At 39.6% G+C, this 22,254-nt stretch overlaps 1 protein-coding gene across 1 annotated transcript in view; it reads left to right on the top strand.

The window, feature by feature from the left end:
• The window catches only part of STX2 (syntaxin 2), an 84,570-nt gene extending 62,723 nt beyond the window's left edge, over positions 1–21,847 (top strand). The window contains exons 9-10 of the mRNA XM_089653747.1: positions 12,212–12,322; positions 19,616–21,847. Of these exons, the coding sequence (XP_089509873.1) occupies positions 12,212–12,322; positions 19,616–19,693 (189 nt within the window). The 3' untranslated portion in view covers positions 19,694–21,847. The remainder of the gene's footprint in view (positions 1–12,211; positions 12,323–19,615) is intronic.
• Positions 21,848–22,254: the final 407 nt, after the last annotated feature.

Raw genomic sequence — 22,254 nt, 5'->3', positions numbered from 1 at the left:
ATGACTAAATTTGATTTTTAAATTTTTTTTTACTGGACATGTTTTATAGCAAAAAGTCCAAAATGTTGTTTTTTTTTTCTCAAAATGGTCAGCCTTTTTTTATAGCGCAAAAAATAAAAACCGCACAGACGATCAAATACCACCGAAAGAAAGCTCAATTTGTGGGGAAAAAAAGGATGTAAATTTCATTTATGTACCGTACGCGCAATTGTCCGTTAAACTAGTGCAGCGCTATATAGCAAAAAAATGGTGTAAATTGCAGTATCTATACCACTATAACTTTGTAGACACTATAACTTTCACACAAAGCAATCAATATACACTTATTGGGATTTTTTTTTACCAAAAACATGGAGCAGAATATATTTTGGCCTAAATTTATAACTAACTTTGAGTTATAGCTTTTTTTTTTTTTTTATAGCTGAAAGTAAAAAATATCGTTTTTCTTCAAAGTTTTTGGCCTTTTTTTGTTTATAGCGTGAAAAATAAAAAGCGCACAGGTGATCAAATACCACTGAAAGAAAGCTCTATTTGTGTGAAAAAAAGGACGTAAATTTCGTTTGGGTGCAGCATTGTATGACCGCGCAATTATCAGTTGAATTAGTGTAGCGCCGAGTAACAAAAATAGGCCTGGTCATTAAGGGGGGTAAATCCTCTGGAGGTCAAGTGGTTAAGGACTGCCATTTAGCAGTTATACTGCTACAGGGCGGCATCTGTGTGCAGAATCACGTATATACATGATTTTGCATTAACGAGTAGGGGGTGCGCACGCCCTACCTGCGCCCCCATTCGCGGCCGCAGATGTCAATCACCGGGTCCTGGCCGGTAATTACACACCGGCGCCTGGCAATTACCGACCATCTCCCACATGGAGGAATTTGTTTTCTTTACAAACCATTTTCTCCCTGTCAGCTTGAGCACACTGCTCGGGATGGCTGTGCACAGTACAGCCGTCCCGATCAGTGTGCTTTCAGTGAAGAACACACCCCCCACCCCCTAGTGAAACACTCCCAGGACACAGTTAACCCTTTGATCACCCCTTACATTAAGCCCTTCCTTCCCAGTGTCATTAGTACAGTGTCTGCTTTTTTTTTTTTTTTTTTTTTTTTTAAGCGCGATTGCAGTATTGGTGTCACTGGGGTGTCAGTAACACCAAGTTAGTTTCCCCCCCCCCCCCCAGTGTCAGAATGTCCATCGCAGTCCCGCTAAAAGTTGCTGACTGCCTCCTTTACTAGTAGAAGAAAAAAAAATCCCATTATCTATACCGCCATTTGTAAACGCTAAAACTTTCACGGAAACCTATTCATTTACACATGTTAGGATTTTTTTTTTAGCAAAGACATGTCGCAGAATACATTTTCGCCTAAATTTATGACAACATTTGATTTTTTTTTCATTTTTTTACTGGACATGTTTAATAGCAAAAAGTAAAAAAAATATTTTTTTTTCCTCAAAATTGTCGATCTTTTTTTGTTTATAGTACAAAAAATTAAAACCGCACAGGCGATCAAATACCACTGAAAGAAAGCTCAATTCGTGGGAAAAAAGGATGTAAATTTCATTTGGGTGCAGCGTTGCATGACTACGCAATTGTCAGTTAAAGTAACGAAAAAATAGCCTGGTTATGAATGGGGTAAATCCTCAGGAGGGCAAGTGGTTAAACAAAAACCCTCAAGGAGCCTTACAAACCACTCACTGTACACTGTGACTGACTATATATACACATGGCCCATAAAGATTTTAGTTTATACAAGGGAAACCATTCCCCATTAACCCGCTACAAAGAGCTAGTTTTGTCACTGAAAAAAATTCATTTCTGATGGCAGGGAATGAATCCTAAGCACTTTTAGTTTTGCAGAAAGAAGTAGTATTTTGTATTAAAATAGTTTTACCAATGACCAATATAGAGATAATATATATATCTGAGCATTATTATGTCTGCAATACAAATGCTATTAAGGTAAGGTTAAATAAATATAACTTAGATTACAAAATCTTCAGTTTTGCTCAAATTAGTTGATGCAAAAATTAATACACCCCACAACAAAAACTACTACATCTAGTATTTTGTATGTCCTCCATGATTTGTAAAGACAGCACCAAGTCTTCTAGCCATGGAATGAACAAGTTGGCGACATATTGCAACATCTATTTTTTTTCCATTCTTCAAGATTGACCTCTTTTAGAGCTTGGATGCTGGATGGAGAATGATGCTCAACTTGTCTCTTCAGAATTCCCCATAGGTGTTCGATTGGGTTCAGATCAGGAGACATACTTGGCCACTGAATCACTTTCACCCTGTTCTTTTTCATTGGCCTTAGATGTGTGTTTTGGATCATTTGTCATGTTGGAAAAGGGCACGACGACCAAGGGCACGGAGTGATGGAAGCATCTTCTCTTTCAATATAGAGCAGTACATCTGCAAATTCATGATACAATCAATGAAATGCAGCTCCCCAACACCAGCAGCACTCATGCAGCCCCACAGAAGGACACTGCCATCACCATGTTTCATTGTAGGCACAATGCATTTTTTAGTTGTACGCCTCACCTTTGCAACGCCTACAGTTTTGAAGCCTTCGGTTTTAAAAACATTTATCTTGATCTCATCACTCCAGAGTAGAGTCCCAGTAGTCGTCGTCTTCTTCAGCATGGGCCCTGACAAATTCTAGGCAGGCTTTTTTATGCATGGGCTTCAGGAGAGGCTTCCTTCATGGATGACACTCATGCATGCCATTCCCCTGCAGTGTACACCATATTGTGTCACGGGAAACAATCACCCCAATTTGGCTTTCTACTTCTTCTAACTTGCATGGCGATATTCTTCAACCCTTCTCATCAGAAGATGCTCCTGTAACACCATGTATGGCCTGGGACGTCTCTGTGAGTTGGGTGCAGTTCCATCTTTGTTAAATTTTTGTATCACTTTTGCTACCGTATTCTGACAAGTAAAGCTTTGCTGATCCTATTGTAGCCTCCACCTTTCTTTTGTAAAGAAATTTTCTTTCTCAGGCCTTGTTACATTTCTCTTGCATGTGGTGCAATTGCTGACAGCATGAAATGGGTAGGAGATTTCTTTAAGTAACGCTTTTTTATAATCAACTGTCTGCTGGACATCTATTTAATGAATAATTAGATTCACCTGTAGTTGATTTCTTGTTAATTAGGATTTTGTTGTCTAAAATTTACCTTTGCTCCTAAGACTTTCATTGGGTGTATTCATTTTTGCAACATGGTCTTGAATGAATTTGTTAGGAAAAATACTTTGTGTGTGCAAATGAACAAATCTTGTTTGCAATCAGTGGCCCACATTTGTGGGAGTATTTTGTAGTATAGTGTCCCATAGAAAATGTTATTTCTGAAAGGAAAGTAAAGGTTTTCTGGCAAATCTGTTGGGATGTACTCATTTATGCTGAGCACTGTATGTACAGTGGGATCGAAAGTATGGGCACCCCAGCTAAAAATTTGTATTAATGTGCATAAAGAAGCCAAGGAAAGATGGAGAAATCTCCAAAAGGCATCAAATTACAGATTAGACATTCTTATAATATGTCAACAAAAGTTAGATTTTATTTCCATCATTTACACTTTCAAAATAACAGAAAACAAAAAAATGGCGTCTGCAAAAGTTTGGGCACCCTGCAGAGTTAATATCTTGTACTGCCCCCTTTGGCAAGTATCACAGCTTGTAAACGCTTTTTGTAGCCAGCCAAGAGTCTTTCAATTCTTGTTTGAGGTATCTTTGCCCATTCTTCCTTACAAAAGTCTTCCAGTTCTTTGAGATTTCTGGGCTGTCTGTCACGCACTGCTCTTTTAAGGTCTATCCATAGATTTTCAATTTTGTTGAGGTCAGGAGATTGTGAAGGCCATGGCAAAACCTTCAATTTACGCCTCTTGATGTAATCCCCCATAGATTTCGAGGTGTGTTTAGGATCATTATCCATTTGTAGAAGCCATCCTCTCTTTAACTTCAGCTTTTTCACAGATGGCATCAAGTTACCATCCAAAATTTGCTGAAATTTTATTGAATCCATTTTTCCTTCTACTCGTGAGATGTTCCCTGTGCCACTGGCTGCAACACAACCCCAAAGCATGATTGATCCAACCCCATGCTTAACAGTTGGACAGAGGTTCTTTTCATTAAATTCTGTGCCCCTTCTTCTCCAAACGTACCTTTGCTCATTCCGGCCAAAAAGTTCCATTTTAACCTCATCGGTCCACAGAACTTGTTTCCAAAATGCATCAGGCTTGTCTATATGTTCAAATGATGATTTTTGTGGTGAGGACATAGAAGAGGTTTTCTTCTGATGACTCTTCCATGAAGACCATATTTGTACAAGTATCTCTTTATAGTGGAATAGTGTACCACAACTCCAGTGTCTGCCAGATCTTTCTGGAGGGATCGTGCAGTCAAACGTGGGTTTTGAATTGTTTTTCTCACAATCCTGCGAGCTGTTCTGTCTGATATTTTTCTTGGTCTTCCAGATCTTGCTTTAACTTCCACTGTTCCTGATGACTGCCATTTCTTAATTACATTCCGAACAGAGGATATTGACATCTGAAAACGCTTTGCTATCTTCTTATAGCCTTCTCCAGCTTTGTGAGCGTCAACTATTTTCAGTTTCAGTTTTCTAGACAACTGCTTAGAAGAACCCATGGTGCTTATAGTTGGGGCAAGGTCAGATGAGTCTGGGCATTTAAAAACTTTGAGATTGACATCACCTGGTCTTCCCAGACGATGATTGAGAACAATCCGTGACACTGGCAGGTCTCAGCTTGGCAGTGCATGCTATAAATTCTGCAGGGTGCCCAAACTTTTGCAGACGCCATTTTTTTGTTTTCTGTTATTTTGAAAGTGTAAATGATGGAAATAAAATCTAATTTTTGTTGACATATTATAAGAATGTCTAATCTGTAATTTGATGCCTTTTGGAGATTTCTCCATCTTTCCTTGGCTTCTTTATGCACATTAATACAAATTTTTAGCTGGGGTGCCCAAACTTTTGATCCCCACTGTATGTATGTACGTGTATATACACTGCTCAAAAAAATTAAAGGAGCACTTCTTAATCAGAGTATAGCATCAAGTCAGTTAAACTCTTGGCATTATGATCTGGTCAGCTAAGTAACATAGAGGGTTGTTAATCAGTTTCAGCTGTGTTGGTGTTTAGTAAAATTTAACAATAGGTGCATTAGACGGACAACAATGAGACAACCCCCAAAGCAGCAATAGTTTTACAGGTGTAGGCCACTGGCATTTTTTTCCCTACTCATCCTTTCTGACTGTTTTTTATTAGTTTTGCATTTGGCTAGGATCAGTGTCACTACTAGTAACATGAGGCGATATCTGGACACTACAGAGGTTGCACAGGCAGTCCAACTCCTCCAGGATGGCACATGAATTTGTGCTATTGCCAGAAGGTTTGCTATATCTCCCAGCACAGTCTCGAGCATGGAGGAGATTCCACCAGACAGGCAGTTACTCTAGGAGAGCTGGACAGGGCTGTAGAAGGTCCCTAACCCATCATCAGGACTGTTATCTGCTCCTTTGTGCAAGGAGGAACAGGACGAGCACTGCCAGAGTCCTACAAAATGACCTCCAGCCGACCACTGGTGTGAATGTCTCTGACCAAACAATCAGAAACAGACTTCTTGAAGGTGGCCTGAGGGCCCGACATCCTCTAGTGGGCCCTGTGCTCACTGCTCGGCACCATAGAGCTCGATTGGTATTTGCCATTGAACACCAGAATTGGCTGGTCCACCACTGGCACACTGTACTTTTCACAGATGAGAGCAGGTTCACCCTGAGCACATGTGACAGATGTGAAAGAGTCTGGAGAAGCCGTGGAGAACATTATGCTGCCTGTAACATCATTTAGCATGACCGTTCTGGTGGTGGGTCATTGATGGTCTGGGGAGGCATATCCATGGAGGGACGCACAGACCTCTACAGTCTAGACAATGGCACCCTGACTGCCATTCGGTATCGGGATGAAATCCTTGGACCCATTGTCAGACCATACATTGGTGCAGTGGGTCCTGGGTTCCTCCTGGTGCATGACAATACCCGGCCTCATGTGGTGAGAGTATGCAGGCAGTTCGTGGAGGATGAAGGAAGTGATACCGTTGAATGGCCCCCACGCTCACATGACTTAAATTCAAAAGAACACCTCTGGAATATCATGTTTCGATCCATCCAATGGTGCAGGTTGCACCTCAGACTGTCCAGTTGCTCAGTGATGCCCTGGTCCAGATCTAGGAGGAAATACAGGAAATACCCCAGGACACCATCCGTTGTCTCATTAGGAACATGCCCCGACGTTGTCAGGCATGCATACAAGTACTTGGGGGCCATACAAACTATTAAGCATCATTTTGAGTTGCTGCAACGAAATTGCAGCAAAATGGACTAGCCAACTGCATATTTTTTTCACTTTGAGTTTCGGGGTGTCTTTGAATTCAGTCTGTAGGTTGGTAATTTTCATTTCCATCAAACAATGGGGCATCCTTGCGTTCCTAACACATTATCCAGTCCATATCAGTATAGGTATCCAGCATGATATTTTTCCCCATTGAGATCTGATGTGTTTTCAAAGTGTTCCTTTAAATTTTTTGAGCAATATTTTTTCAATTTTTATATGTTGTAGCCTGATAATACAGTTTAAATATTTTTTTTTTTCTTCCTAATCCACTCAGTATCCCATAATGATGAAGTGAAAAAATAATTTTAGAAATGTTCGCAAATTTATGAAAAAGAAAAAAATTAAATATCATGTTGACATAAGTATTCAGACCATTTGCAACAACACTTGAAATTTATCTCAGGTGCCTCCCATTTCTCTGAAACTTTGCTCAAGTGGAAACCGAGGGGACAACTGTTTCAGGGTTGACTGTCGAAGATGGGGGTTTTTCTCACTTTTGGGAGATATTTGTGTCTCTGTAACAGCAAACAATGGCATAACTCCCCATTGGAGATACAAATGGCAGTAGAAACATCAAAGAGGTTCTAATCCCTACCTGATCTATCATAAATTATATAAAAAAGATTTAGCAAGGGTTCCAGTTCAAGTTGAAATTATTTTTTATAGTCACGAATGATTGGTACCCTTTTCAATAACTTGGTAGTTGTACTTGTGCTGTCTTTATTAGATTACTGTACATTTGCACTTGTATGCAGTAAAGACCATGTATCACTTTGGGACTGTGTTCATTGTCTGAAAGCAATGCGATCGATAACATTTTCTCCAGATATTAATAACTGTGTAACACTTTGCCATTTGCTGCTGGTTTTATCTCCTGGAGGATGGGGATACAGGTAAAGTAATTGTTTTGTTGTAGAAAAGTTACATTTTCATTTCAGCACATACAAATAATGCACATGGTACAGTCATTTGTTTTTGTCATTACATTGCTTGTAATTTTTGTTTGTTGCATAAATTGAGTGTTGCCATTGTATCAAAAAGCATTTGTAGAACTTCACAATGAAGCACAAGTAAACTGCATTTTGTATTTTTTGTTTTTACTTTACGTTGATTGGTAAGGATGGAATTCCTACAGCTGCCCCATATGTCATGGCATGGTGGAATTTCCCTGCTACTTTGAGATTTAGTGAAAAGGGGGAGGAAGAAATGTAGGTCCTGCAGCACCAACTGCCACAATTATAAAAAAAAAAATAACACCTGAGAGTTAGTTCTACTATCTTTTTCATGAAAGACGCAGTGACTTTTATGAAGTATCATTCAATACCATGTTCTGGAGAAGACTCCCTCTAGTAAAAGCAAGTCATAGCACTCTGACACACCTGCCCAATGCTGTTAGGGCTTCCATGTCGTTAATAGCTTAACCAGTTGTGGACAGCGGGCCTGTGCTGTATGCCCTACCCTACTGTCGCTTCCCCTTGTACTTGCCGGCACTTCCTGGCTGTCAAAATAACTAAAGTTGCTGTGTTTACTATAATCTACCCTAATTATCCCAATATAAATGCTCAAACAGGCTTGCTGGGGGTTTTATGGTGCTTACATTTATTGAGACTCCAGTAAATAAAATATAACTATCTTTATTTATAAATTTTAAATATACACAAGGAAGTGTGTGGAATTAACCATATATTACAATTATTCTTCCTTTTATTAAATCCTCCTTCCCTTTCTCCTTTTAACACATTTTAAAAAAGTGTCATATTTTAAATTGGAAAGATTATAGAATACATTTTATATTTTTAAAAAGAAACTAAAGCAACACATGTTTTAACTAATACTGTTATCTTTGTCTATGGATTGCATAAAAAATATAATAATTTTTATTATCATTAAAAGAAATCTTTGTTTGCCCTGTTTTCTCACATGTGAGAGTGTGAAAGAGAGTTTTTTTTTTAAGGAGAAAGTCATGGCAAAAGGTACTGATTTGGCAAAATTAACATTTCTAGATGTTTCCTGTAATATTAAAAATCTTCACTTCAATTTAGGTCCAATTTTAAGGACACTGTAAATATAAGTGTTTGCACATTTCCTCTATAAAGAAAAATGGAGGTGATGGATGTTAAGAATTCTTTGGAACTTGAAGAATAGCAGCTATTTTGCTTATTTTCTCATGTCTTTTTTTTTTTTTTTTTTTTTTTCAGAAATGGCAGTTTTCAGAGTTACTACTCTTCATTTGTTTCTGTAAAAAGTCTGTTTCTAGTGTGGCCCGAGGTACAGGCAGTATTTCTAAGAATACTGTCTTGGAGGTCCTTTTCCTTAATATAGCATCTAAGACCCTGAAATATTTTTTTAGGACACTCCATCTTCCTAAATTTCTTTGGTACTAATGTGTGCCATGACAGCTGGGTCCTCACCCAGCCCCATCCGACTCCCCTACCACCAGTATCTTTCTATCCTTTCTTGTAAACGTGCCCCCATCCTCAGTAGAGGCATTTTTCCCCTGGCAGTTAGGCTAGTCACTCTGCTCCAGTAATGCCACTCCTTGACTGATACCACCAACATCACACAGCCGGGCATGTTTATTGGGATGTTTCAGCTCAGGACTGGCCTCCCTAATGCTTTTCCCTCTATCCTGTCTGTCACCCATCTACTCTGTTCTGGTGCCTCCACCTCCATATCTCCAGCCACCTCTGTACTGGCCCCTTCCAGCACCTGACTGGCACAGTCCTAACACCCTTTCAGTTAGATGATGCTTCACAGTGTTGCCAGTTGCTGCCTTAGTTTCATACTTTTGCACAGCAGTATTTAGCCATGGTTGTTCAAGCAACATACACATACTCAGGTCTCATTGCTGCTCCTATTGGACTTTACCCATTAACTTAATGGGGATAATTCAGGAAAAATTTATTATATTTTATATAGTTTGTTAATCTTCCTTCCTAACTTTATTCTGTTATGAGCACAGTTTCCCTAACTTATTACGTTAACTCCCAACCCCAGCCCGGTGTCCTTTTTTTTTTTTTTCTTTTCTGATCCTGTCCGCTGATCACGGTTTCTGGGGTCCCATTTTCCTGCTCACTGTTCACACGGCCCCCTGGAGGCCTCTTTTTTTGCTCACTGATCCCATAGCCTCCAGCATCCCTTTTCTTCTGCTCACCCTCACTGTTCACACAGCACCCTGGTGTCCTCTCCTTCTGCTCACTGATTACACATCCTCCGATGTACTCTCCTCCTTCAGTCCAAGAACTGTTCCAAGAAATATCCCCTTGGTTTTATTTCAGTACACAGAGATCTTAAGAAAAAAAAATACAGTGGGACAGATCTCCTGTTTACCTGCTAGCTACTAGTACACAAGATGACCACAAGGAGAAAAAAAAAATAAATTGGGACACTATACAGGGGGTCAAGCAGTTGACAAGGTAGAAAATGTCAGATGAGCGGTGACCCTGAGAACTAGCAAAGTATGTAAAGCTAAATAACAGGGAAAATATAAATATTTCATAGGTCAGCCTGCCCAAGTACAGTGATTTTTAGGGGGGAAATATAAATACACACACACACAGACAAAAAAATGGAAATGCCACATGATTTGCATTGTGAAAGTGACGTCACGTTTTGCGTTGAAAGCGGAAGTAACACTCTTTTGCTTGCGATGTGATTTGAGACACCTATCTAACAGGTGGGAAGCCTGACTTTCATCAGCTGCACTGCTAGTAGTACAGAGCTTACTGAGCTTTAAAGAGGGCAGATTGTTGGTGCCTCTTTGACTGAAGTTGCCAATTTTATTTCCCGTGTCGCGAGGTACAGCATCAAAGGTTATGACTGCATGTACAGTTTCTGGGAAAATGTTATCTGATAAGCATACAGTGAGGAACAGAAATATTTGAACACCCTGCGATTTTGCAAGTTCTCCCACTTAGAAATCATGGAGGGGTCTGAAATTCACATTGTATGTACATTCTCACTCTGAGAGACAGAATTAAAAAATAAAAATTCAGGAAATCACATTGCATGATTTTTAAAGAATTTATTTGTCTTGCACTGCTGAACATAAGTATTTGAACACCTAAGAAACAGCAAGAATTCTGGCTCTCAAAGACCTGTTACTGTGCCTTTAAAAAGTCCACCTCTACTCCACTCAATCTAACTTAGTAGCACCTGTCTGAGCTCTTTAAAGACACTCTGTCCACCCCACAGTCAGTCAGACGCCAACTACTACCATGGGCAAGACCAAAGAGCTGTCAAAAGACACCAGCGACTAAATTGTGGACCTCCACAAGGCTGGAAAGGGCTACGGGGCAATTGTCAAGCAGCTTGGAGAAAATAGATCAACTGTTGGAGCAATTGTTAGAAAATGGAAGAGGCTAAAGACGACTGTCAGTCTCCCTTGGATTGGGGCTCCATGCAAGATCTCACCTCGTGGGGTATCACTGATAAGAAAGGTGAGGAATCAGCCCAGAACTACAAGGGAATAGCTGGTCAATGACTTGAAGAGAGATGAAACCACAGTTTTAAAGGTCACTGTTGGTAGAACACTACGCCATCATGGTTTCAAATCATGCATTGCACGGAAGGTTCCCCTGCTCAAGTCATCACATGTCCAGGCCCGTCTGAAGTTTGCCAATGACCATCTGGATGATCCAGAGGAGGCATGGGAGAAAGTCGTGTGGTTAGATGAGACCAAAGTAGAACTTTTTGGTCTAAACTTCACTCGTCGTGTTTGGAGGAAAGAGAAGGATGAGTTGCGTCCCAAGAACACCATCCCTACTGTGAAGCATGGGGGTGGTAACATCATGCTTTGGGGGTGCTTTTCTGCGAAGGGGACATGACGACTGCACTGTATTAAGGAGAGGATGAATGGGGCCATTTATTGTGAGATTTTGAGCAACAACCTCCTTCCCTCAATCAGAGCATTGAAGATGGGTCGTGGCTGGGTCTTCCAACATGACAACGACCCGAAGCACACAGCCAGGATAACCAAGGAGTGGCTCCGTAAGAAGCACATCAAGGTTCTGGAGTGGCCTAGCCAGTCTCCAGACCTAAATCCAATAGAACATCTTTGGAGGGAGCTGAAACTCCGTGTTGCTCAGCGACAGCCCCGAAACCTGACAGATCTAGAAGAGATCTGTGTGGAGGAGTGGGCCAAAATCCCTGTTGCAGTGTGTGCAAACCTGGTCAAGAACTACAGGAAACATTTGACCTCTGTAATTGCAAACAAAGGCTTCTGTACCAGATATTAACACTGATTTTCTCAGGTGTTCAAATACTTATGTTCAGCAGTGCAAGACAAATAAATTCTTTAGAAATCATACAATGTGATTTCCTGAATTTTTTTTTTTAATTCTGTCTCTCAGAGTGGGAATGCACCTACAATGTGAATTTCAGACCCCTCCATGATTTCTAAGTGGGAGAACTTGCAAAATCACAGGGTGTTCAAATACTTCTGTTCCTCACTGTAAGCTCGGTCGACGTGGTCAACTGACCGAAAGAGACAAAAGGACAATGGGCAGGATTATAAACTAGAATAAAAAAAACACTGCTGCAAAAGTGACTGCAGAGCTCAATCAGTCATGTAGAGAGAGAGAATATATATATTTTATTTTAACACTATATTAACAATTTTTTCCAAGTTCCTTTTTTTTTTCTTTTTTTTTTTAAATCCACTATTGATGTCCTATTTTTTCCATTCATTTTTCATGATAAAGGTCATCCCTTCTTTACTGTTGAATTGTTTCATTTAAAATATGTTTTAAAAAACTCGCCATGTAAAATCAACTCTTTACACTATACAGGGTGAAATGATAAACAACATAGAGAAGAATGTTGAAAATGCTGCTGATTATATTGAACATGCCAAAGAAGAAACAAAGAAGGCCGTAAAATATCAGAGCAAGTCACGCAGGGTAAGTAAATTGTAACAAAGCCTACATACTGTATCTTACAGAAGTGAGTACACCCCTTACATTTTTGTAAATATTTTATTATATCTTTTCATGTAACAACACTGAAGAAGTTACACTTAGCTACAATGTAAAGTAGTGAGTGTACAGCTTGTATAACAGTGTATATTTGCTGTCTCCTCAAAATAATTCAACACACAGCCATTAATGTCTAAACCGCTGGCAACAAAAGTGAGCACACCCCTAAGTGAAAATGTCCAAATTGGGCCCAATTAGCCATTTTCCCTCCCCGGTGTTATATGACTCGTTAGTGTTACAAGGTCTCAGGTGTGAATGGGGAGCAGGTGTGTTAAATTTGGTGTTATCGCTCACTCTCTCATACTAGTAGTTCAACATGGCACCTCATAGCAAAGAACTCTGAGGATCTGAAAAAAAGAATTGTTGCTCTACATAAAGATGGCCTAGACAATAAGAAGATTGCCAAGACCCTAAAACTGAGCTGCAGCACGGTGGCCAAGACCATACAGCGGTTTAACAGGACAGGTTCCACTGAGAACAGGCCTCGGCATGGTCGACCAAAGAAGTTGAGTGCATGTGCTCAGTGTCATATCCAGAGGTTGTTTTTAGGAAATAGACGTATGAGTGCTGCCAGCATTGCTGCAGAGGTTGAGCACTGGCAGGCTGACCCCCCCACCCCTTCAGACCATACACCGCACACTGCATCAAATTGGTCTGCATGGCTGTCATCCCAGAAGGAAGCCTCTTCTAAAGATGATGCACAAGAAAGCCTGCAAACAGTTTGCTGTAGACAAGCAGACTAAGGACATGGATTACTGGAACCATGTCCTGTGGTCTAATAAGACCAAGATAAACTTATTTGGTTCAGATGGTGTCAAGCGTGTGTGGCAGCAACCAGGTGAGGAGTACAAAGACAAGTGTGTCTTGCCTACAGTCAAGCATGGTGGTGGGAGTGTCATCGTCTGGGGCTGCATGAGTGCTGCCGGCACTGGGGAGCTACAGTTCATTGAGGGAACCATGAATGCCAACATGTACTGTGACATACTGAAGCAGAGCATGATCACCTCCCTTTGGAGACTTGGCTACAAGACAGTATTCCAACATAACCCCAAACACACCTCCAAGACAACCACTGCCTTGCTAAAGAAACTGAGGGTAAAGGTGATGGACTGGCCAAACATGTCTCCAGACCTACACCCTATTGAGCATCTGTGGGGCATCCTCAAATGAAAGGTGGTGGAGTGCAAGGTCTCTAACATCCACCAGCTCCGTGATGTCGTCATGGAGGAGTGGAAGAGGACTCCAGTGGCAACCTGTGAAGCTCTGGTGAACTCCATGCCCAAGAGGGTTAAGGCAATGCTGGAAAATAATGGTGGCCACACAAAATATTGACACTTTGGGCCCAACTTGGACTTTTTTTTACTTAGGGTTGTACTTGCTTTGTTGCCAGCGGTTTAGACATTAATGGCTGTGTGTTATTTTGAGGGGACAGCAAATTTACACTGTTATACAAGCTGTATACTACTTTACATTGTAGCAAAGTGTCATTTCTTCAGTGTTGTCACATGAAAATATATAATAAAATATTTACAAAAATGTGAGGGGTGTACTCACTTCTGTACATTGGTTCATCTAATAAAAGAAACCTAAGTAGCTTTGTGATGGCTGCTGAAGACCCATTGATAACAATTTACAAGTTCCCCTCCCTTCCTTGTGCCAAGTTCTGTGTTCCTAATTTCGGTCTTCCAATATTTTCCCATATTTGGTTAGTTGCAGTCTGGCAGATGTGCTACAGCTCAGTGTTACCTTTTCCAAGGTTCTACTATATATTTAATCCTGTATCTATCAGAGTAGCTTAGCATGATTTGGGTTTGCGGGGAGACATAAAGCCGTAACTAAATTAATTGGTGATGGTTTACTTGAGTTTAATGATCCTGCCATGGGCAGCTGATCTTTCTTATTAAGCCAGCCATACATGGATCAAAATTCAGCCGGTCCAGCGAAATTTTGATCCATGTTTGGGTTGTACAGAAGTTGATCTACCAATTGACTTCTGTATATCCAGCCTGTTGGAAAATGTCTGCACGATCAATGCCACCAACTCTACTTCTTGTTGTCATAACTCAGCAAGTCAGCAGGAGTGACTCCCCCATCCATCTCGAATGTGTGGATGGAGTAATTGGGCTGTTTTTTGTCTTTTTTTTTTTTCTTTTAACTTGCTAATTGAATGAAAAAAATTACTAATGTATGTGCTGCCTTGCATTGCAATAGTAAATAGGTCAGGTTAGGTTAGCGGAATGTCACATTTAAGAAGTACTACTTTTTATTATTGTAAAATTCCTGACAAGTTTTAGATGAGCATTTTCTGTTGAACAGAGTAATTTTATTGGCATCCCCATGATTCTACTAGTGGGTATGGTTGACTAATTTTCTTAGGTTCCTGTGTGTGACCAAAAGTAAAACGAAAGCAGCAATAACTAGGAACTAGTAAAGATCAATATATTTTTGTTCCACATTTTGCTAAAGCTTTGTGTTGTGTTTTGAGTTATTTCTATTTACAGTGCCTTTAAAAAAGTAATCATACCCCATGCAATTTTCCACATATTGGCATCTTACAACCAAAAACATAAATGTATTTTATTGGGATTTTATGTGATAGACCAACACAAAATGGCACATAATTGTCAAGTGGAAGGAAAATGATAAATGTTTTTTGAAAATTCTTTACAAATATCTGAAAACTGTGGCGTGCATTTGTATTCCACCCCCTTTACTTGGATACTCTTAACAAAAATCTAGCGGAACCAATTGCCTTCAGAAGTCACCTAATTAGTAAATAGAGTCCACCTGTGTGTAATTTAATCTCAGTATAAATACAGATGGCTGTTCTGTGCAAGCCTCAGAGGTTTGTTAGAGAACATTAGTGAACAAGCAGCATCATGAGGGCCAAGGAACACACTAGACAGGTCAGGGATAAAGTCGTTGAGTAGTTTGAAGCGGTGTTATCTTATAAAAAAAATAACCCAAGCTTTGAACATCTCACAGAGCACTGTTCAATCCATCATCCGAAAATGGGAAGAGTAAGGCACAACTGCAAACCTATCAAGACATGGCCATCCACCTAAACTGACAGGCTGGGCAAGGAGAGCATTAATCAGAGAAGCAGCCAAGAGGCCCATGGTAACTCTGGAGGAGCTGCAGAGACCCACAGCTCAGGTGGGAGTATCTGTCAACAGGACAACTATTAGTTGTGCACTCCACAAATCTGGCCTTTATGGAAGAGTGGCAAGAAGAAAGCCATGGTTGAAAGAAAGCCATAAGAAGTCCCATTTGCAGTTTGCGAGAAGCCATGTGGGGGACACAGCAAACATGTAGAAGAAGGTGCTCTGGTCAGATGAGACCAAAATTGAACTTTTTGGCCTAAAAGCAAAACGCTATGTGGGGTGGAAAACGAACACTCACATCACCCTGAACACACCATCCCCACCATGAAATATGGTGGGGGCAGCATCATGTTGTGGCGATGCTTTTCTTCAGAAGGGACAGGGAAGCTGGTCAGAGTTGATGGGAAGATGGATGGAGCCAAATACAGGACAATCTTAGAAGAAAACCTGTTAGAGACTGGGGTGGAGGGTCACCTTCCAGCAGGAGAATGACCATAAACATACACCAATGGAATGGTTTAGATCAGGGGTAGGCAACTTGCGGCTCTCCAGCTGTTGCAGGACTACAAAATCCATCATGCCTCTGCAAGTCATAGCTGTAACTGTCAGTTTTGTAATGTTGCAATGCCTCATGGGAAATGTAGTTCCACAACAGCTGGAGAGCGGCAGGTTGCCTACCCCTGGTTTAGATCAAATCATATTCATATGTTAGAATGCCCCAGTCAAAGTCCAGACCTAAATCCAATTGAAAATCTGTGGCAAGACTTGAATATTGCTGTTCACAGACGTTCTCCATCCATTCTGACAGAGCTTGAGCTATTTTGCAAAACTTTCTCTAGATGTGCAAAGCTGGTAGAGACATCCCCAAAAAGACTTGCAGCTGTAATTGCAGCGACAGGTGGTTCTACAAAGTATTGACTCAAGGGGGCTTAATACAAATGCACACCCCACTGTTCAGATATTTATTTGTAAAAAATGGTGAAAACCATTTATCATTTTCCTTCCACTTCACAATTATGTGCCACTTTGTGTTGGCCTATCATATAAAATCCCAATAAAATACATTTACGTTTTTGGTTGTAACATAACAAAATGTGGAACATTGCAAGGGGTATGAATACTTATTCAAGGTAGGAAGATTCACCCTCTCTATTTGTGCTGTTTACTGCTATCACTGGTTTTGGCTATGGGGACAGCAAGTGATGGGAAATCTCTCAAATGGGACACAGATGGTAAAAAAAAAAAAAAAAAAACCTGACCCTTAAGCTGACCATAGATGGATTGAATCTCTGTCAGTTCAGCAGGGACTGGCCGAGATTCGATCCATCTATAGGCAGGCTGATTGTACCCAAATCAATCCAATCAACTTGGATACGACCAGCATGTCAGATATTTTGTGTGTGATTACTGTCCGCAGCTATAGCCGATCGCAATAATCATTTTGTTCTCCCAGCAGGGATGGCTGTCTGTGCCTCCCCTGCTGGGAGAACACAATAGCTCTGTGGGAGGGATTCCCCCATCAACACTGACTGACTGTGTTGATGGGGGAATCAATCAATTTTTCTTCACCCACAGGTTGCAGGAAAGAAAATCGCATAATCTATGGCCTCTCTTACTCTATCCAATATGAAAAAAAAAACAATTTTGTCTTTAGTTCTACTTTATTAACGAATTAAGTTTACTTCTTGCATATTGAGAATCATGTTGATAAGTTGTAGTGATCAAGAAGCATTCTGACCGAATTTTCTTTTAAACTTCAACAGAAACAATGGATCATTGCCATTTTATTGGTGGTGGCGACTGGCATACTTGCCTTGATTATTGGTTTGTCAGTTGGCCTCAAGTGAAGTTTTGTGTTTTGCTTTTTTTCCCATTGTGCATATGCACATCTGCCTGTGTGGCAGTAAGTAACTTTTATTTTGCTTCTGTGCTCCCTCATTATACCATCAGCTTAGGACCAAGAACAATATTTTATGAAAACATGGCAAGACTGCTATAGCTAAGTAGTTGTATTTGCATTTCAGTAAACTTATTAGAAGATCAGTCAGTTTAATGTGTTTAGTAGTAAACAAGGCTGATTGTATAAGGAGTGGGTAGCACAACAGCAGACTACACTATGATCTACATGTACACGGGTGGTTTACAGTGGTGTTGGCTAATGGTATCTCATATTTTTCAGTTATACAACAGATGCCTGAAGACTCTGTAAATCTAAATATTTTCCTTCTGGTTCACTTTGACTTGGGGGGCTGCTGATTTTATCCCACTTTTAGCTTAACTTAACACAGTAGGCTAAGAATGTCCAATATCTGATTAACTTATGTAATGGATACTTTTATACAATTAGTTGGTAAACCTTTAAGATATAACAACTTTTCTTTTTGTTGTTCCAGTTATTTAAGCATTGCTGTGTAGGGTTTGTTCTGCTATGTTCCCGTAATAAACTGTGCCCAGTTAAGTAAAATTAATGTAGCATAGTGAAGAGGGGAAAAGGAGAATTTATCCGATGAGGCAGTGTATTTGGTTTGGTTCCACTTTCAAGTGCTGTTCTATCCATTGTATATGTTCAGAAAAGAGGTCATGGTAGTCATTTTACATTATACCATCATTAATTAGGGAGTAGCATATTTTCTAAAGTGCATAAAATAATCGACCGGTTCAGGAGAGTCAAATACCTACTATTAGACATAACAGAAATTCCAGATTACTTTTTGTTAAAAGGCATTGTCCATTCTGGTATACCAATGTTGACTGTGCCTCCTGGTGTTCAGCTGACAAACTGCAGCAACGTTTCTATTTTACAAGCTATTTATAGTAAATAAAATAGTGTGTATTGTTCATCATGTGTAGTATTTGTAGATTTTATTTCTTCGTTACATTTGAATGATTATTTAACAAGGCATTGCAAGGTGTAACAATCCATAACACCAGGGAAAATTTTTTTTTTGGTCCAGTTTGACTCTTCCTCTTAAACCAATTTTATTATTTGTCCATTACTTTTTTGATAACTAGAGATTTTCCAAAAATGTATCCAATGTAAGAGCCTAAAGCTTCATGAGAATAGCTCACTCCATGACACTGAGCACTTGAAACAAATGCATGTACACATATGGTCAACACTGGTGGAGGGTTCTGACATTGGTGCAGTGTGTGTTCACAGGTAAAGGGCTAGCACCTTAGTTTGTATAAAATCTTGCTCACTGTAGGGTGGCTACGAAAGACCTGTCTTTTACTATGGATGTTTTTCTTCCTTCAAATCGGTGTGCAGACAGAAAGGACCTTCACTTTATTAAATGTTTTATGTTTGTACAACACTCTTGCACTTAAGGTGGAACTTTAGTCAGAAAAAGTCCCACTAGATCATTCCAGGCTGGCCCCTTTTGCAGGTATGACTATGTAAAACATTACAAATAAGTGCCTATATCGTTTAAAATCCAGTAATACACGGTCTCACCCTGCTCTGCAGATGCTCAGCTTTTCTTTGTTTTTTGGCACTGTGCTGAAAATGTAGAGGCCGATCTGCTGACGGCCTAAAAGATTTACTACTGCTCAGGGGCTCTGGGCTTCAGCAAAATGGCAGCAAGAACAAACGAGCAATCGTGGAGGCAATTTACAGCACACTAATTTTGGTAGCATAATTAATAATGTGGAATGCATGTTCCTTGCTAAAGAACATTATTTTTTATGAAGTTGTTATGGGTAAAGTTCCACTTTAAGATCAGTGAAATTGTTAAAGTATAACTATGGCCTCCCATTACAAAAATGTGGGCAGCAGCACTTAATTATAAGTTCATTTGCATTCAGTGTCCTCTTTGTCCCCAGCAAAGTCCAACAGATACCTGTTGAACTTACCAGTGAAACCCACCTAATGTGGCTTCCTGTATTGGCGTGGCAATGATGCAGCTCAGCTTGCCGCTACATTAAATGAGATTACAAAATAGGTGTGGATATTGGGGTTGTCACTGCTGATTCACAAGCATGTAGCTTGTCAACATTCTTTGCAACCCTAATGTTCAAGTACAGGTTTGAATATGGTTGGTTGTTTTGGGGCAGTACAGACAGTTTGCATTTAGTATATGCATTGATTCTAACCCTTTTTTTTCTGATATTACAGAAAATGATCTTCATAATCATCTGTGTGGTCGTCCTGGTGTTAATTCTTGTAATCATCCTGGCAACGACACTGACTTAGCAGGCACAATAAGAGTTGGATATCTTGCCTCCTCCCATATTCAGTTTTGCTCCAGAGATTCTTATTGGGGACTTTTATGATCTGTCACCTGGTCAGAATACTTATTTGTTTACTTTGCAAACCATAAGCAAACTTAAAATCATTCCGTATGAAGGAGAGGCAAGTATATATGGACTTTGAAGTTTTAGAAGGTCCTTCATTTCACTTTGTGAAACAAAAGCAACAGTGTCGCCTATGTGAACGCAGAGCAGCTTCTTCTCACCAAATATCGAACAAAAGTTTTTTGTTTTTTTTTAATATATATATTTGTTGTGTAAGTAATTCAGCACCATCCATGCAAAAGATGGTGCTTGCCTTAGCACTACAGAACTTTTTTTTTTTTTTTTCCTCTTTTAATTCACCTTGCAACCCATTGAAACTACATTGAAATTGTCCTGCATTCAGTGTTATATTCTTGTAATACAAATTATGTATGCCATATTAAGGCTTGTTTTGGTGGTACTAGCTGTAGTCCTGCTAATGCGATTCTGAACTCCAACAAGCATTAAGTTGCATTTTAGTTGCTGTAGCCTTAACAGCAGTACATTTAACTTGGTATTTAATTCTTTTTTTATGTTATTACTAAATAGTGATAAATTATATCAACACTACTCGGTCTTACTATATTTAGTCCTGCCTAGGAACACATGGGTATGAAAATTGATTGACTTGCATAAAAACTCACATTCAGCTCACCAAGTCCATCCAAAACTGATGTTTTCTTAATGGATGGATGCTGGTGGACGCAATCACACTGGCTTATTATATTTTCCAGGTTTGCAGAATGGTGATCTCCCTTTTTGATTTGTTTTGTTCAAAGTGTAAGAAAAAATAAGGGAGTCACTGTGGTTGTCACAATATGTGGATATAGCTCAGCATGTTCAGGCATGGGAATTTCTGTTTTAAAGTCATCATATAAGAAGCCAGTGGGTGATTTGTTCACCTCCTATCTAACCCTTACTGTTTATTCAAAATATACATGCTGTGTCTGCAATACATTTCTGTAGCTCCTCCTACATACTGTATGTTTTAACTGAATAGCTACAGTTTGTAAAGATGTAAGCTTTATATTTGTCACGGAACTGAAGGCCGTAATGTCATCGATCAAGCCCTGCAGCCATTGCATTTCAGCATATTCTATTTCTATATATGCTATATACCTGTCTCCTGTTTCTGCAATTTTTACTTGTCTCACTGTTAGTACACCATTCCAGACACATCTTTGCATTAATAGTTTCAAGCAGCTAGACCCTTAATCCTCGAGTACTGCTGTTACTACAAATTGGCAAGAGTGCTGTAGTAATGTAGGATTGCATATATTACAGCTCGCTGCTGTTTATGTGATCAGTACTCTTGCCATTTCATGAACAGGGTAATGATTCTTGCAGGTGTAGGACACTAACATTCCATGACCAGTCTGTCATAACAAGGTTGATATATATATATATATGAGTGGAGATATTGCCCATGGCAGTCAACCAGACTCAGAGCTGCCACATTTCTGATATAGGGTACAAAATGAAAGCTAGCACATGACTGGTTGGTCCAGCTTCGCTTCCTTTTAGTTTTCATCTGTCAGGTTCAGTAGATATTTTTGTTTTTACTTTTTTTGAAGACATGGGACCACTATGAAAGCTTAATAATAATAATCCGGAAATGTCTTAAATGTGTCATTTTGCGCCATAGCAGAATGGTGTTTTTCTGTAGCAAATTAAATACTGTCTTGTAAAATGCTGTGTGAAGAATGTGAAAATGTTTTATATATAATAATATGCTTAGCTGCAATGACACTTCACTTACCCCAACATGCCTGACGTGTTTACTGATGTATTGTTCTGCTAAAATGTTCTCCAGTCCTAAAGATGGTAGCAATTCATTAACAATAACTTTTACAGTTTACAGTTTTTTTTCCATTTTCAGCTTATGTCAAACCAAGATGTAGCTTTCTTTCTAAAGCTCCTCTAAATGTGTATAAATTACCTTTTATTTTGTATGATTTATTCTTACTAAATTGTTCTAAACCAGATATAAATGGATTTGGACAAGCAGCCCTGTTGTACCAGCATGAAGTTTTTCTGGGTTTATTAAATACGTTGCACCTTGCTGAAACTCCAAGCACTGCCTTTTCTAATAAATTACTGAAGGTGCATGAAACGTAGGTGTTTTTTACCTTTTATGCCTTTTATATGAGAATGTTGTCATGTCATAATTCAGTTGCATTTTATTTTTATTAAATTTCATATTTGTATAATGAAGGATTTTGTTTAAAGCAGAACTTGTTTTCAGATATAAAATATACAGTGGTTCTGAAATTCTTAACACTGCTAAAGAATCCCCCTTTTTTTACGATTCCTTGAATCATTGAGTCTCCCTTTTTAGTGGGAGGGGGTGGGCAGAGTATATGGAGGGAGCTTGGATGGTGGTGGGGGGGAGGGGGGTGTTTGACAATAGGTCTGCTTTAAGTTGTATTTTTATTTTTTTTTTAACAAGTTCACTGCATTAAGCCCAGGGTTGATTTTTGT

Source organism: Staurois parvus, unplaced genomic scaffold (assembly GCF_062004578.1).
Source record: "Staurois parvus isolate SC_StPar_1 unplaced genomic scaffold, SC_StPar_1.0 ptg000719l, whole genome shotgun sequence".
NCBI lineage: Eukaryota > Metazoa > Chordata > Amphibia > Anura > Ranidae > Staurois > Staurois parvus.
Note: the sequence above shows the minus strand (reverse complement) of the source record. Positions and strands in the feature narration are given on the sequence as shown.